The 17,709-nt window shown below is 36.9% G+C and overlaps 4 protein-coding genes across 7 annotated transcripts; 3 read left to right on the forward strand and 1 right to left on the reverse strand.

The window, feature by feature from the left end:
- Positions 1-690: 690 nt before the first annotated feature.
- Positions 691-2,649, reverse strand: LOC106740602 (60S ribosomal protein L19). Its single transcript, XM_014611792.1, has 4 exons — positions 2,570-2,649; positions 2,106-2,212; positions 1,832-1,995; positions 691-1,092 (listed from the first exon to the last, which is right to left on the reverse strand). The coding sequence occupies exons 1-4, from the start codon at positions 2,572-2,574 to the stop codon at positions 766-768; spliced, it is 603 nt and encodes a 200-aa protein (XP_014467278.1). The 5' UTR covers positions 2,575-2,649; the 3' UTR covers positions 691-765.
- A 286-nt stretch (positions 2,650-2,935) lies between these two features.
- Positions 2,936-7,599, forward strand: LOC106740655 (uncharacterized protein C2orf42 homolog). 4 transcript variants are annotated; one of them, XM_014611913.1, is made up of 6 exons: positions 2,936-3,050; positions 3,564-3,955; positions 4,026-4,578; positions 5,066-5,271; positions 5,391-6,324; positions 6,580-7,599. In XM_014611913.1, exons 2-6 carry the CDS (start codon positions 3,569-3,571, stop codon positions 6,747-6,749), a joined length of 2,250 nt encoding a protein of 749 aa, XP_014467399.1. In that variant the 5' UTR covers positions 2,936-3,050; positions 3,564-3,568; the 3' UTR covers positions 6,750-7,599. The 4 variants fall into 4 exon arrangements, with proteins under 4 accessions (XP_014467399.1, XP_014467402.1, XP_014467403.1 ...); XM_014611916.1 differs by having other exon boundaries at positions 3,567-3,955; positions 5,391-6,312; XM_014611917.1 differs by having other exon boundaries at positions 3,567-3,955; positions 5,391-6,308; positions 6,580-6,707.
- An 875-nt stretch (positions 7,600-8,474) lies between these two features.
- On the forward strand, positions 8,475-11,449 carry LOC106740601 (26S protease regulatory subunit 6B). The gene is made up of 6 exons (XM_014611791.1): positions 8,475-8,648; positions 8,846-8,938; positions 9,211-9,544; positions 9,899-10,102; positions 10,446-10,710; positions 10,998-11,449. The coding sequence occupies exons 1-6, from the start codon at positions 8,616-8,618 to the stop codon at positions 11,314-11,316; spliced, it is 1,248 nt and encodes a 415-aa protein (XP_014467277.1). The 5' UTR covers positions 8,475-8,615; the 3' UTR covers positions 11,317-11,449.
- Positions 11,450-12,266: 817 nt separating this feature from the next.
- Positions 12,267-16,889, forward strand: LOC106740595 (IQ domain-containing protein D). Its single transcript, XM_014611784.1, has 7 exons — positions 12,267-12,278; positions 12,364-12,493; positions 13,759-14,067; positions 14,260-14,395; positions 14,496-14,645; positions 15,758-15,887; positions 16,491-16,889. Exons 1-7 carry the CDS (start codon positions 12,267-12,269, stop codon positions 16,683-16,685), a joined length of 1,062 nt encoding a protein of 353 aa, XP_014467270.1. The 3' UTR covers positions 16,686-16,889.
- Positions 16,890-17,709: the final 820 nt, after the last annotated feature.

Genomic DNA, 17,709 nt, shown 5'->3' on the forward strand with positions numbered 1-17,709 from the left:
CCTTGTTCCCTCTATTCTTATATCTCTATGCTTAGATTAGACGAAGATGGGTACAAACAGACAATGACGGAAGTACTACTTAGAAATACTTTCTCACGGCCGTAGTGGTGTCGGAATCACTAAAGCGGTATTTACAAGATTTCGATTACACGAATTTTCCCGGATGTGCTGATTGGCTGTTGGGTAGAATATTTATAAGGTCCCTGACGTTTTTTTTCTGTACACCCTAGAGAATTCTACATCTGACAAATTTAACCCGTTGCGGTCCACGCTGTATTCGCAATTTCGTCCCAGCCGGTCCGCACAGATTTCGCCAATCGCTCATCCGCTTGGTACCGTTTACTTTGGAAAACATTTATGATGCTACACCATGTGACCGGATGTCACTAAACAAGTAGATTAAGTCGATGTTAAATCGTCCGAACCGCACAGACCATCTTGGTGGTTGACTTCTTCTCGGATCCCGCTGCCAATACACGGTCGCCAGGACGTTTTTCGAGACCCGTCCAAACACTTGGCCTGGAAAGCTGGACCGGCCAAGTCTCTCCAGATATGCCATTTATCAGGATGTGCGCAAAGGGATTCCATCTCCGGCGGCCCTGCCGTTTCCGAAGAGATGCCCGTGTCACGGGACGCCCGTTTCGGACACTAAGTATAAGTTCAAGGGTACATATCCGAGTTTACTATCGGTAAAAAAAGAACATTCGGACTTTATGTTTTTGTATAATTTTAAGTTCAATACACGTTAACTTAAATGTACTGAATTTATTTCTTTTGCGCCGCAGCAGCCTCGTCCTCACGTTGATACGATTGCAACAGCTCTTGCTTCTTCGAAGCGATGCGTTCTGCGCGTCGTTTGCGCGCCTCCCTGACTTTCGTGCGGCGAGCCTCCGCTTGATCGGACAACATCTCCGCACGCGCCTTCTCCGCCTTTTTCTTATGGATAAACTCCATCAATACTCTCTTGTTCTTGAAGACGTTACCTTTAGCCTTCATGTACAATGAGTGGTACAAATGGCGATCGATTTTTTTAGTCTCACGGTACTTCTTCAACAATCGACGCAAGACTCTCATGCGTTGTATCCATAAATCCTAAAAATGCAAAATACATGCATGATCATACAAACTGGAGAAATGTGAAATTAAGTAATTGTCAAGTAAATATTACACAATCCATATTGATATCTAAAATATACAGAATGTCCTAATCCGTTTTCGGTTCCCGAGGTATGCAGGTAGAACGAGTGAAACTGAGGAGAAAAGTCATTTACTATTTTGCAAAATTTGCAGTAGTTAGTGAGGAATTAATTATTTTATTGGAGCTAATGAACGCATGAGAAAGGGTAGTCCGGACACCGTATAAGAAAAATGGCTTCTGAAGACCTAATAACGATGGATATCAACTGGTAGCAAGAGGCATGTTTCTTTTCAGTGTACATCCCTGTGTCGCATGTTCGCTGCGTTATTCTACCTTTAGAAATTAATTGATATTCATCGTTGCTAGGAAATTTTCAGAGATAAGCTATTTTCCTTTATACAATATTTGGTTTATCCTTTCCCGTGTGTTTATTAGCTCAGACAAAATAATTCCTTACTAACTACTGCGAATTTTTCAAAATGGCAGATAACTTTTCCATTTAATTTCACCCATTCTATCTATATACTACAGGAACAGTTTGAGGCATCCTATATATATATTTGCACATAAAGTGCAAATAAGTATTAACAAATATAGCAAGTAGTTATTAACATCTATGTGATAGAAAAGAAAGATAATAGTGAATTATTATTTGTAAGATTTAATTATTAGTAACAATCAAAATACACATACTTTTTGCGGCGTTCTTGCATTTGCAGTACCTTTCCTCTTGCCAAAGCCACAATGACGTCCTTTGCGTCTGGCTTCGGTGTTCTTGCGAACACGTGCCCTTGAGTGTACCGCCACTGGCTTCTTGATTATTAGGCCATCCTTGATGAGCTTCCTGATATTTTGCCCTGAAGCAAGATAACGTAGTCAAAAAATAAATTAAAGAAATAGTACGATGAATTTTTCTACCAACATTTGGCCAATGTTATTACAAATTGATAGAAAACGAGAAACTTACGGGAATTTGTGTTTGCGATCTCATTGATTTCATTTGGATCCAACCAAACTTTCTTCTTGCCGCATCGCATAACAGAGGCTGCCAGCCTCTTCTGCAGCTTCAACGAACTGCAAACAGGAAAAGTGTGGTTAGGTAATGGAAATAACCAAAAAGTCACTTGCGTGTTGCAATTATACACGGTATAGTCCATCGAGGATAAGACACATTGTAATGTCCTATTTATCGGAAAAGTATTAGTCTTTCCGTTACGCTATGTAAAGCCAATATTTCGGCAGCAAACACGTGTGCTGCGACAAGCCTCATCGTCCAGGGCACGTGGACGAAGCCGGTGCGAGTACATTCGCCGCGAAATCGCATTTGCGAACATATACGCGGGTCTTAACGCGATTTCCAGGTGAATTCGCACACATTTGTTTCGTTATACTTGGTAGAGATTCGTGAAAAATATATTACAATGTACAAACCTCATGATGTCGTCTGTGAACTCTCTGGTAGCAAAGAAGTTCAAGATGGCAGAGGCAGCATTTCCTTGTCGTCCAGTGTTGCCAAGATGAACGTTACCAGGGCTAAGTGTTGATGCATATACAGCCAATAAGGCTTGTACCACACTATGGATTAGGATTGGGTTGAAATTTAACCAATTAGAGCATGACTCACTAAACTTGAGTTTAGTGAACTTTGCACTGATTGGCCGAATTCAATCTCAATCCCCAATCCGTAGTCTGATCCATAGTCGGGTTTAACGGTCATATGAATACGGTCGTAATCCAAGATGAACTCGATTTGACGATCGATCAACGCCCTCTGTTTGCAGTACTCGATATCACGCGTTGGGCTTTATTTATTTACTATCGGGAAGTGCCTGTTCTTAAATACAGATTGTCGAGAGAAGCACGTATTTTCCAGACGACCGCAATCCTCGTATCGCTTCTGCGACGTTGGAAGGTAAACGTCGCGGGTAACGTTCGACGCGCGTCGTGACTCGAATGTTTTGCACAAGAAAACGATTTGTTAATAACGATGTCAAGTCATGCGAAGTACAGTTTCGGTAGTATTTTCAGTAAAAAGTGGCGGCACGAACGAAAACTTGGTCGTTTCGTCGTTTTCGCGCCTTGCAACTGGCTGCAATGATGTAATAAGTATTCACCTTACTGATTGTCGGATTTTTGACATATAATGTTACATGGTTCAATGGATGATTGGTTAGAACAAGAATCGTCACTTCGCCTGATACATCGTGCAGACTTCCGAGTATCCCTAATATTTATGAACATATAATATGTTTAATATTTAATATATATAATAATAATAAGTAATTATCATATATAAATATATGTAAGTATAAATATATACATTATACATAAATAATTATATATAAATATTTACAAGTATATTTATATACATATACGTTTGTAATAAATGTCTATAAGTATATACATATATTTACACGATTCACAGCAGCTATGTCCAATGAGGAGCGCTTGAGGAAGCTCTTGTCGGATCTGGGAAAGGCTACTCTGCGCGGAGTTCGGAAGTGTCCGAAGTGCGGCACTTACAATGGTTCGCGCGGCCTCTGCTGCAAGAATAAGTATTGCGACGCGGTGTTCAAGGAACCTGGCGAGAAGCGCAAGTTGTCCACGGAAGCTTGTAAATTGATCACGGGCTCCACAGTACAGGTATTTTCCGTAAGAGTGAGGGACAAGGGGCCTGATTATCGCGGATTTGTGCAGTTACCATTGATAAACGCCACTATTTCAAATGACATCACGACGTTTATGTCGCAAACCACCGCATTGTGCTTTGTTGACAGCTGCGAGAGGAGTTTCGACACCAGTGTACTCAAATGCCACGTGAGTATTTCGCGAAGATAATTAAGGATTATTCATACGGCAATTTTGTAATTGTGTCCCACTCTTCCAGGAGAAGGATTACTCGGACATGTCAGTGTCGACATGCCAGCATATTCAAGCAGCGCTGAAGTGCTACGCTGAGGCACAGCCGTTGACTCTGAGAAATTCGATCCTGTCATCGTTGAATGTAAATAACGAGACGAAGCAGGAGATATGGCTGTTAGCGACAGAGACCTCCGGTCCATTGGTGCAGAGAGTCTCTAAGAATATAATGGCGGTGAAATGTAAAGCTTCCCCTAAACATCCATTGGGCTATCTCCACTTCTCCTTCTTCGTTACCAAGTTGAAGGACAGAATCGAGCATCGTTACTTCTGCAGTTGCACCACGTTCAAGGGTGCAACGAAGGGTGCTACCGCAGGGGGGGACAAAGTGGACAGCACTTCGTCGTCGCAGCCGAAGCGATGCGTGCACTTCTACGCGTGTGTCTGCGCTTTTATGAGCGATCCAAAATTGTCGGAAGAGTTCAGCTATTATATTAATCTAGATCAGACGCAGTCGACTATACCAAAACCCGTGACGACCGTGGCACAGAACGACGAGGAGGACAAAATCGTCGGAATCGGTGAGATTTCAAATTTCCGTAATCCTAAAGTCTAAATTCTAAATTCTAGAATCTGGGAAATCTATGTTCTATATATTCTAAATTCTGTATAATCTGGATCCTAACTCTTTTCATAAATTGTATAAGATTCAATTTCTAAATTCGAAAATTTATATTTCTAAATTCGAATTTCCTTGCTAATCTACTTGACTCTTATTCTCATCTAAATTCTGAATTATTACTTAAATCCTAAATCAAAATTTAACTTCTAAATTGTACAATCTAAATTTCTTAGTCGCTAAAATAGTCACAAGCACCACGTATTTCGTACAGAATGGTCCGTTGTCGATAGTACGATCTGGAAGAATAAGCTGATTCTCATATTGCGCTATCATGCTGATGGCCTAACGTCATGTTTTCTGATTGATGTCAGCAATAACGGATCACTCTATATATCCGGATATTCATCGAACTTCTCTCGTTGGCAATAATTAACGTGACATTTTAGATCTGGATAGTTTAACCACGGACGACACTGACACGCACCTCTTGATTTTTCGCGACGACACCCTAACCGTGCAAAGTTTAGACGGGAACAGGCTTGACTTGGACTCCATGAATCTCGATTCCTCGATTTTATCACACGGTATCGTCGAAAACATAGAAGTGGAGTGCGATCGTAGTTTGTTGGACGACAACAACATAATATCGCAGGTGAATAACGTTAAATATTTATGTATCGCTAAGTTGAAAGCAGGAATATCAGTACTTGCTCTTCGAAGAGTCACGGATATAAGTATCGATGTGATGATCGATTGCTGCGTATTATATAGGTTCATAATTTGGAAGTGATCGATCAGAACGGCGTTCAGCTGAACGGGAACGCTATAAAGATACTGGACGACCAAGCGACAATCGACACAAAGTACAACGTCCTCAACAACAGTCAATACATATTAAACGATAACAATATAAAAATACTGGACGCAAGCACGTTGAAGGTACTCGATGCGAACACCATGCTGAGCGTGAACAACGCGAAGGTAGTTGATAACAGCAACGTCCTTAACAATGGCATCAAGATTATCGAGAAGAACGCCTTGGTGCACTACGACAACAAAAGTCCGTCGAATGTCGAGAGCAACGCGACGCAACCGGCGGCAGTCTCGAGCAAGCGAAAGAGGGATGAGAAGTCAACGTCCGTTAACAGCAGCAGCAGTCTCAGCTTGAACTCGATCGAGCCCAGGAAAACGAAGACCAAGTCGCAGATCGTCAAGAAGTATCAGAACGCGTGCCACGATGATCTCGACGAGGCTAGCACGAATCTGCCGTTCATCAAATGGCTCGCGTCCATCACCGAGCGGATCAATCAGACAATGCACTTCCAGTTCGACGGTAAGCCGGACCCATTGGTGTTCCACGTGCCGCAGGTCTTCTTCGACTGCCTGCGCGAGCGGATATCGTGCGGCGGCAAAAAGAAACGCCTGCCGAACTCGACGACAGCATTCGTGCGGAAAGACGGCGTGCCGTTGGGCACGTTCACCAAATACACGTGGCAGATCACCAACATCTTGCACGTGAAGAGTATCTTCGAGACGCCGTACATACCGTTGGAGATCACGAGGAGCTTCGTGCAAAACGCTGACGGCACGTACGAATTATACAAGCGCGAGGAGACAGAGATAGATCGCTATAAGAAGACGAATAACAACGCGTTGATCAAACCGTTAGAGTTGAAAACGTATTTGAAAGTGGGTAAGCACACATGTATGTATTCCTCTCTCTCTCTCTCTCTCTCTCTCTCCCTCTCTCTCTTTCTCTCTTTATTATATTGTATATGTAATTTATATATTATCTCCTGGCTGAGATAGTATCTTTCTTAACACTTATTAAAAGCTTTCCATCAGGAGAATTTAAGAGGAATAATATATTGAGAGAGAGAGGAAGAGAGAGAGAGAGAGAGAGAGGTGCGTGCGTACGTGCAATACAATACAATACAATTTCTTCGTTCTTTTTTTATAGGGAATACTTCTCCGAATCAAGTCGAACCTACGCCATTCTTGATAGAGTGGATACCGGATATTTTGCCAATCTCAAAGATAGGTGAACTTAGGATCAGGTTCGAGTTTGGACACGTGAAAAATGAAACGAGTCACAAGGGGAGGAAAATCGCTCTTTCTAAGAATTATTAGGCTCATACTGCTCTTGGAATACCGATCATCGTGAAATTTTCACTTTTCTACCACAACGGATTCGAGAACGACTTCCGTATTTCGTAAGAACTCTACAAGCTAATTCGATGTTAGAGGCTCTAGGCAATCTGAAGTCTTGTTGATGGTTAATTGTAAGCTTCAATGTTATTTCGTGGTACGTAAAATGAAACGAATGAACTATATGCTTTAAGGTTGAACGACAACCATCAGATTTGTAGCAGATGGTAATATGGACAGCGTTCCAATATTCGCTGTCCCAGTACAAAAAAATCGATAGTAATACTTGACATAAACTATAGATTTTCACACGGTACTGACAGTGAACATAGTGGAATGCAGTTCCATAGTTTCTGGAATCGCTAATTCGAAGACTGATGCAATTCTCGCGATTACATGAACATAGCACGACTCGACGTTATAAGATTTCGATCCTATTTACGATTACATATAAATTAAACGAAATTATGAATTGTTGCTTACGCCGTCAGGCGTATATATTCTCTGTATTTTATATTGTATATTTTTTATTTAACTTAAAACGAGAGAACGTCGTGTGAAGGACATCCGAATCATGAGAAATGTGTTAATATTATTATTAGCAATTATGCCGCGCCGTAGCGTGAGTTTTAAAATATTGTGATATAAATATATATTGTAAATATTATATACTTTAGACTTTACGCCGTTATGTGTAAAAAAATATATTTATATTATTTAATAACACACGAGAATGTAGCTCTGTTCTGTGAGCGCACGTATTACATACCACACACACACACACGTACCACACATTTGGACTTGAAAATAAATTATATTATTATATAAATTATATATATAATACACAGTATATAAAAAAAATATTATAAAATTGATGGTAGATACATAATCATTCTTTGGCATTTATTTCATATATTTTATTATATATTTGCTTTATTTATACATGTATATTTTACACATGTCCTTACGCAAACTTTACGTCACGCTGTTCAGTTACAGTTTAACTACTTGTGTAGTTAAACTGTGGTTACACGGAGATGGTCGCACCATATCAAGACTGCACCAGAAACAATTAGTGCATTTGTTTCCCGAATTCGCTATGAAAAAAACATCGATATTCGCACATTGAGGATCGCGTTGTACGAATTAGTCGAATGTGCTGATTGGCTGTCGGATAGAGAATTTCTAGTTCCCTAATGTTTTCTCTATATGTAATACCATTCTCAATGAGCGAACATCGATGTTTTTAATCGATGATTTTGGCCATTCCTAAATAAGAATATGGTAACGGCGTATATCTGACTTCTGATTGGTTTCGCCATGTTTGAGCTTCCGATTGGAATGTGTCAAAGGTTGCTTTTCAGCGAGAAGCAACAATCGATACACAAATATAATTAAAACGTCTGTTATCCTTTCCTTTACTAAATGCAAAATAAGCATATGACGATAACGAATATAACTAGAACTTGTATCGACTTGTGTCTCTTGCTGAAAATCAACCAAAGTTGTTAGGCTGACTAACAATACAAGCAAAGATTTATCATTTACGAAGTCTACAAAGTGTGTTAAAAGAAGAATGAGTTTGCGTTTCATATCGTGAATAATTACCAACTTATTTTGGTTTCCATCTATTTTAATAATATTTAAACATTTCGCCTTTATGGCTGTGAAATTCCGGCTTTAAGTCAAACATGGCGGTCGCAGCGACAGTGACCATACTTTTATTATAGATATTCTATCTATGACAGCGCTCAAAAATCTCGAGTCATTCAGGAACGCTTGGTGATGTTCATTTAAAGGTGTGCGTTACTTGGTTAAATTGGTCTTCTGAAAACTCTTCGTTTTACAATGGAAGATTTAGGCATTATTCTACCCGATAAGGTACCCACTTTTTGCAATTTACGTTTGCCGTAATACCGCGTGAACCTATGTGTGCTACAGTCTAAAAACGAACCTAACCTTTCACGTACAATTATGAAGCATTCGCGAATTTCTCGCGTAATTACGACTAGTAAACTCAAACTGCAAGAAAATTCACACGTCTTAGCTCGTGAATATACTTGAGATCACATTTCCAGGATGTGGGTGAGTCCGATTGTAAGCCAGCTACCGGTCATTACACAGGAGCTGGGGACGAGCTGGATGTCGAAGATCTTTTCACAAAATACAAGGTGTTGCAAATTTTCACAATACATTATGCGTCATATATATATCTGAAATGTGCGAGTACTAAATTTATTAAGTATGTATTTATATTTTTTTCACATTTTGCTATATTTGATTGATTCTTTTTGAAGTTGCTACTTTTTATGGTTTAAATGACTCCACAATATTGGTCATTCAAGCTTCAAATAAATCTCTACATTTATTACAATTTTTCGTGGTAACAAAGCTCATCAGATATTGAAAGTTATAAATTTACTATGTTTTCTTTTTGGGGTAGAAACTGCAAAAATTATTGGAATTTCTGGAGGTACAAGAAGAATATATCAAGGATGAACAACGTAACTTAAAGAAAGAATACTTGCATGCGCAAGAGGAAGTTAAACGTATCCAAAGTGTACCTCTGGTTATTGGCCAATTTCTTGAGGCTGTTGATCAAAATACTGGCATAGTGGGATCTACGACTGGCTCAAACTATTACGTACGGATTTTGTCTACTATAGACAGAGAACTTTTGAAGCCTTCTGCTAGTGTAGCGCTTCATAAACACAGTAATGCTTTGGTTGATGTATTGCCACCAGAAGCTGACTCTAGTATCTCGATGTTACAAGCAGGTAAATCTTTTTTTCAAAATCAAACTAAACTTATCATTTAACTAGATCAACTATTTATAATACTAACTTATTATTTAACTAGATAAATTATTTATAATACTAAAATTATATACTCTCTCTCTCTCTCTCTCTCTCTCTCTCTCTCTCTCTTTCTCTCTCTCTCTCTCTTTCTTTCTTTCTTTCTTTCTTTTTTTCTCTCTAAATGATAAATCATTTATCCAATTAAAAATTCATATTTAAACTAAATTAGAACAAAGTTGAACGACTTAGGATTTAGGGATAGAATTGTAAGAATCTTTGAAAAATTTAACAAATAGAATTTACCAATAAGGAAATGTATACTTGTATGTACAGATGAGAAACCGGATATCCAATACAGTGACATAGGTGGAATGGACATGCAGAAGCAAGAGATTCGAGAGGCAGTCGAGTTGCCTCTTACTCATTTCGAGTTATATAAACAAATCGGCATTGATCCCCCGCGAGGTGTACTTATGTACGGACCACCTGGCTGTGGAAAGACTATGTTGGCGAAAGCTGTCGCCAGACATACTACCGGTATGAATAGTATGAATAGTATATATCTGGAATACTTCTACCTAATTCGTGATTTCGAGAGCCAGATATTCGCAATATATTCGCCAGATATTCGTGCTAAATTTATATAAATATTCATATAGATGCAACATTAAACACTAAGAAATATATATTCTAGTTTTTTGTAGACATTTGTATATAACAAAACGGATGCTAAATTTTCACAGATATTTGTATAGATTGGAAAAAATTGAACCACCATTGAGAAAAATTTCGTCGAGATTCTCGCGGAGAAGTCGATGGTTGAAACTGAACGCGCAAAAGCATTATTTTATTTAAAATCCTATCATTTTCCATCTTCCAGCCGCCTTCATCCGCGTAGTGGGATCCGAATTTGTGCAAAAGTACTTGGGCGAAGGGCCGAGAATGGTGCGAGACGTGTTCCGCTTGGCGAAGGAGAACTCACCGGCCATAATATTCGTGGATGAGATAGACGCCATCGCAACGAAGAGATTCGACGCTCAAACTGGAGCAGATCGCGAAGTGCAACGTATTCTTTTGGAATTGCTTAATCAGATGGATGGCTTCGATCAGACGACCAATGTCAAAGTTATCATGGCGACGAATAGGTGAGGCGTTCGTAATTTTATTAGGAGTTAATCTTAGATTTCAATGTGAAGCTCGTAGCATCTGTACACGTCTAACGATTTATCAATACTTAACAATCGTAATAAATTACAAATATATAAGAATAAAAAGTATATAAATTAAATTAAGACATATATGATATTAGATCAAACTATAAATATAAAAAAGAAACATAAGCAAATAGATATATATAATAAAATAAGTTACAATACCTAAAATTTATAACATCTAACGATACCTTTGCCTTTACTTTTGCGTATGCTTTCAGAGCGGATACATTGGATCCTGCATTGCTCCGTCCTGGCAGATTGGATCGCAAGATCGAGTTTCCACTGCCCGATCGCCGGCAGAAGCGCCTGATCTTCTCCACGATCACCGCGAAGATGAACCTGAGCGAAGAAGTGGATCTTGAAGATTACGTGGCGCGGCCGGACAGAATCTCCGGCGCCGATATCAACGCTATCTGCCAGGAGGCTGGAATGCACGCGGTCCGTGAAAATCGTTATATTGTTTTAGCGAAAGATTTCGAGAAAGGTTATAAAAATAATATCAAGAAAGATGAGTCCGAACACGAATTTTACAAGTAAATCCAACAATATTGCCTCGCACGGCTTTATCTTGCGATATATATATTATTTCTAACATATGCATATGATATGATGATATACGGATATTATTACAAGATTAAACTGATGAAATACAATCGCCTTGCGTTCTTCATTGATTCTTCGTCCATCGCACAGAGTGAGATAAAAATAATTTTAGATGTTTGCAGCTCTACCCAACAAAATTTAACCGTTTATCCCCGACAAAATGTTATTTCTTAAAGTAACTTTCACCAAATTCTGATTATCTGTAACTCAATGGAACTGATCAATCACATTGATCAATTCAGCTAATTGCAAGATAAAAGATCTTAAATAAAAATAAGAAGTTTTATGCTTATTTCTTTTTTTACATAGGAAGCCCCGATATATATCGAGTATATATATATATATATATATATATATATATACAATACATAAAAAGATATTTTTTATGGAAATATATTTCTCATACCATATATTTAGGTATTTTCATATATTTGATGTATTTTTTTACTTTATCGTGAAGATTTCTGATGTTGACATTCGCTTGTTTCTCTTTCTTCATCGCGTATGTACGTGCGTCAATAGCGCGCTCTCGCATTATTTTAGAATGCTTTAATATGTAAATCTACGTCATGTCGTTTTCTTCAAATACTCATGTTGAAAATTTCCACGGAGACAAAGAAACTTGCTTTGCAAAGCCAGATATCACGTACGTACCGACGTACTATTCAACATTTTAAGTTATTCAAAGACGTGTTGAAACGTGTGCATCAATTTATATTTCGACAATTTAACAAATTATATTCATTAGGGAACCAAATGGAATATACGATTTCGCGTTCAAGCATGCCGAGAAGCCATGCTGTAACGAAAATGAAAGAAATATTAAAGAGGGATCGATTACATTCACACTCATAAAAACTATGTTCGAGTCTATAATAAGAAGAATGGAATTAGCGGTAATTAATATCACGATTCTCCTCACAGCCATAAGTACAAGCGTTTGCTCTTACCAATATTGTTACGATAAATTGGTGGTTTTAGGTAGCTTTACCTTTCCTCCTAATGGATCCTGAATTATCTATGATCCTAACACCTGATGAGATGAACATAATAAACGATATTTTTCTGTGTGATAATGAAGTTTGTTCAAAATGCTTACCGTCGCAATCAGGTAATCAATAGTTAATATATCTGGAAAAACTGATTATACATAGCTACATCAAATTATATATAAGTTATATATAATTGCATATGTGTAATCCCTATGTATAAATTTTGCCTCTATATGATCACATACATGATCATATACAGGATATTCCGCTACAAGTAGTTGTTTTCTTTTATCTTCTAAAGAGATAGACCACAATAAATATATATTAAATTAAATAGTTTTAACTAAACTTTGTTATGAACACAATGTTATTTATAAAATTTATCTAAATTAGAAAACAGAGGTATGCATAATTTAATATATACTTATTATGATCAATCTCTTTTTTTTAGTTTTATCTTTTTCTCTCTTTTAACAGGATGACTGTACACCATACCTTGTAATTATAATAACTGTATAACATAATTATATTTATATTATAATTATATATCAATTATAATTACGTGTACATGGGTGTATACACCCGAAAGAAAACGCTGTGAATAAAGAAAAAAAAATGGTTTTACGCCTGGTTTCACCAACGTGAAGAACTGAATTTAATCGACCGATTTAATTAATTCGCGTTGATGAAATCAGACCTTAATCGATTAAACTTGTGTATTACGGGCTATAACACAGGCATTTACTTCAATTATATTTCTACAACAGCATTTTTTGGTGTGAACATATATAGGGTGTTCCTTAAGTATTCGATCATACTTAAAGGAGCGATTCTTTGGTTTGTTTCAAGTAAAAAAGTTCATATAAACATCCTGAACGGCTTAGTTTCCGAAATACAGGTATTAAAAAAAAATGTAAACGTGTGGTAATAATCTATATGAAATGTCAGTCACAAAACAGCAATAAAGAAAAATATAAAAATAAGCTTCAGTTCTTCAATATATCTGATATTTTTGAGCGTTTACGTCAATCTTTGAGGAGGACCAAAGAGTATTATATCATGGCGGAAGATGGTCATTTTCAACGATTGTTTCATTTTTAATTTTTTACTTTTCAGCTATTATATTTGTTAAACATCATCTATGTTATAAGCTTACACCAAATTTCAATAAAATATCTTAAAGCCTGTGAAACATTTACATTTTCTTGAGAACTTCAATATCCTGTATTTCGGAAACTAAGCCATTTAGGATACATGGTTATATGAACTTTCTCACTTATAATAAATCAAAGAATTGTGCCATTGAGTGCTTCAGATTTCTTCCATATATTCATTAATAATCCCACATCAATTTATAATTGACAGTCATAAAATCTCATTCTAGCATCCGAGAACAGGAAATCGATAACATACGCCAATTCTGAAACAGCCAGGAACATCAATAAGTCTAGATTCGACCGTGCTGTCTGTAAAATATTAAAAGCATTTGAGAAGCACATCGACGTTCTTCGTATGAGCCCTCATTATAAATGCTTCTCGCTATCGCCAGCCTTACTTTTCCACCACATCCGTTATTTCTTAGAGCAATATATTTTGTGTAGAATGTCTCTCACACCAGAACAAGCGAGGAGTAAAGAGTTGCATTACAGAAACCTTTGGCGCTGTCATAGGAAATCTATCGAAGATATCGTTAGTAAGATTTAATTTTCTCTGTGTAAAAATGTGTGATGAAATGCAAGTTAAGTTAACGAGGAAAATGTTAATGCCGTGTGTTTATGAATTTAACTGTAAATTCATCGTTGTACTCTCGCTTGCACGCTATAGATGCGAGTTAAGACGAATTATTAAATTAATTCATATATTTTCTGTTCGTGTGTGCATGCAGTGTTTACCTGCGACCTGGAAAAACAACGAGCCGATCACCAAGAAATGCTGGAGAATGTGGTCAAGCATTATAAGAAAAATGTAATTACCATCGACAAGATCGATAATAAATGCAACGAAGACGTCGCAAACATAACGTATTTATCTATTTATATATCTGTCAGAAAGCTCTTCAAAAATTTCATTTTTATAGACATTTTTATCTGTTGCTATTATACTAATAATGTATTTTTGCAGTACCAGATATGAGAGGAAACAATTGGATTTGTATAAAGCATGGAGGCTCGAGCAAAAAGAAATACAATTGGCATTGGAGAACGCCATGGATGATCTCGAGTCTTTAAAACGGATGAATCGAGAATTAGAAGAAGACATCCGTGAACGGAGGTATGTTCAGGTTCTTGAAAAGTTACTTTTTAAAAGTAACCCTCTAAATAGTCATTCTACTATCATCCTGAACGTATCCAAAATATCTGGAAAATATACTAAAATACAACCGAGATAATCTTAGGCCAGTAAAAATCAATTAACATTACATCAATTTTATAATTTCTCACTCAACAATATAAATGTGATATAACATGCGTTGTATATAACAGTTATATTGCTGAGTGGGAAATTACAACATTATTGTAATATTACTGTTAATTGGTGTTTATTGGGAGGACATCTTGTGCTATCTGAATTATTACCGTTACTCGTTATTCATTGAAAAGAATAATGCGTTACTGTTACTCATATTAAAAAATTGAAAAATAACATAATATCATTTTTATAAACCAATCACACAAGACACAAGATGTAAAGTGCGTAAAATAAGTGTTATATATTCTTTAGAAATTAGTCTTATGGCGTAAACAGACATTTTGGCCGTGCTTCGATTCTCGTTAATGAAAAAAAGATGGTTCGTTGTGACAGAGAGCCTTATTGTTTTTATAATCTTTTTTTTTTTTGAAAAATAACTAACAAAAATGCAAATATAAAAATAACTTATTACCATTATCGTTATTCGGTAACGAAAGTCATTTCCGTGACGTTTCTCACCAATAATTTGGAAGACTATAGCCCGTATTCTAAATTCTCTTTTATTGATAAAAGTGTCTCTAAAAGTGGTTTAGGAACAATCTGATTGATTGAGAAGCCACATTTAAGGCACTTTTTGATAAAGTGCCTTAGTTGAGAGTTCAGAATATGGAATACTGTTTCTTTTATGATTCTATCCCATGTAGACGTATTCTACATGTGTAAAGTAATGGTAAAAATAACGATTATATTCGTTACTGTTATACAAGAAAATAATAGCGTTATTGTTATCGTTACTAATGAAGCAAATAATACCGTTATGAAATCTGTTGCGAATCCGTTATGAATACCGTTGCTGAAAAAATATTGGTAACGGCGCAACAAATAAGGCGTTGCTTTCTAAATCTGTGCACGATAAAAGAGATTCGGACAGTCAGTTATTTATCTAAATTCAAGATTAATCGTTAATTGAACAGGTCAGTGGTTGAATCGGAATTATTGGCGATAATAAATACATATGACACGGAAATCGGCAGTAAACATCGAACGCTCGAGGAGCTCTCTAAAACTTATGAATACGATAAATCGGAGAAACACGCGTTACAGGTGAGAAATGGCTTACGCATTTGATCTTTTGAGTCTCAGTATATCCTTAAGGATATATTCTAAGACAGATATGGTATATATGTTTAAAAATAAAAATATTTTTATCGATCTATCTACGTTTCATAAAGTTATCAACTATAGTAAACTATAGAAATTTTCAACTATAATATTCAACTATAATTAGAGATTAGATATTCAACTATAATTAGAGATAAAGTTTCAACTATAATTAGAGATAGTTTCAAAAGAATTCTATTTGTAGTACGGGTAGCTTCTCTTAACTTGAAAAAAAAAATTGAATTTTCAAATTAAGATTTTGAGACACCACTCATACCTGAGTCCGACATGATCAATCCCCAAGAGGTCATGAATCTTCTTCTCTGATGTGAATTCGTGAAAAACGTAAATTTTCTAATTCGAAAATATTTGGAATTTTCACTTTTCACTTTCAGTCCTGAGGAAAAATTAAGTGATCGATACCTTGATATCTGATGTCTTCTTAACAGAATTTCCAAAATAAAAAACCGGAACTCTCAAAAAGTTAAAGAAAAAAAAAATATATATATATATTTCGTTTCATCACGATGCGCGCCTGAATTACAGAACGAGATCGAACGGCAAGAGGCAACGTACGTCGCTTTCGTTAAACGAAAAGAGGAAGCCGAGATGATGCTTTTTCACGAGCGCTTGACTGCCTTTCAACGAGAACGCGCGGCGAAGTTTATCCAACGGTGGTGGCGCAAAGTATTCCGAAGGAAGAAAAAGGGTAAGAGAAGAGTTAAGAGGAAAAGAACGTAACTTGCGTGTCGCCATTGCGACATTATCGAAGCGCAATGCGCGTTATATACGTTGCGGGGTTTGTTTTGAGGACTTTCGCTGCGAATTCCACTTTGGAATTAGTGTGCGAACTCAGACGGAACTAAGAATCAGAATGACGAGAAAATGGCTGCAAAAACTTACTTTTCGATCGTAATTTATTGACCGCGCTCGGCAGAACGCTTATTTTACGAACGTTGGAAGTTTTCTGTGCTGAGATTGGATTATTCCTCTAGATCTAAGAAAATAATCCAATCTCAGAGCTCAGAAAACTTCCAACAATTACGAAATAAACGTTCTATTAATCCAGTGTAATTCGGCTGATCAAATTCACTATAAAGCTGCTTTTTTTTTACCGAATGTAGCCATTTTTTCATCGTTTTGAGGTTATCGTGATTTTCCATTCTATCTCGGGAGAATTGAGATGCATACGCGCGACAAATCAATGCGGTTCACGTCTTAACACTTTGCGGCCCGGATTGCTTTCGACTTTTCTTCTCAACCGATCCGTAGAAATTCCTCATCGATTTCGCGACAACATCAAGCGTATTTCGCGCTTATTTCAATAATTCAGATTGTGTGAACATCGCGATATACTCGATAAAATCCGACGGTCCCCGAAATGAGGAAACACAACCGTATGCCAGAACTCGAAACGTATATTATTCTGCATTCATATTGATACAACCTAATTTATTTACATTTGTTGTTATTTATTACACGGCTTTACAATAATTCTCTGTTCTTTTCATTTTAAGTACATTATCAATCGTAATAATTGCGTGTCGGTGTATCCAATCACATGCGAACATAGTATATTTACTTGGATATCGTCAAATAGAAGCGTGCTATTATATAACAAACGTAATTAATTACATCTACTATAAATACGTAGAATATTTGTTACGCGATTGTTACTGAAGACACCGCCACAGTTGGGCGACTAAGTACACGCGTCGAGTATTACTTTTTAGATACTTAACACGCTGACTGCCACGCTGATTTC

This window comes from Dinoponera quadriceps, unplaced genomic scaffold (genome assembly GCF_001313825.1).
Source record: "Dinoponera quadriceps isolate SergipeBrazil2010 unplaced genomic scaffold, ASM131382v1 scaffold278, whole genome shotgun sequence".
Classification (NCBI taxonomy): domain Eukaryota; kingdom Metazoa; phylum Arthropoda; class Insecta; order Hymenoptera; family Formicidae; genus Dinoponera; species Dinoponera quadriceps.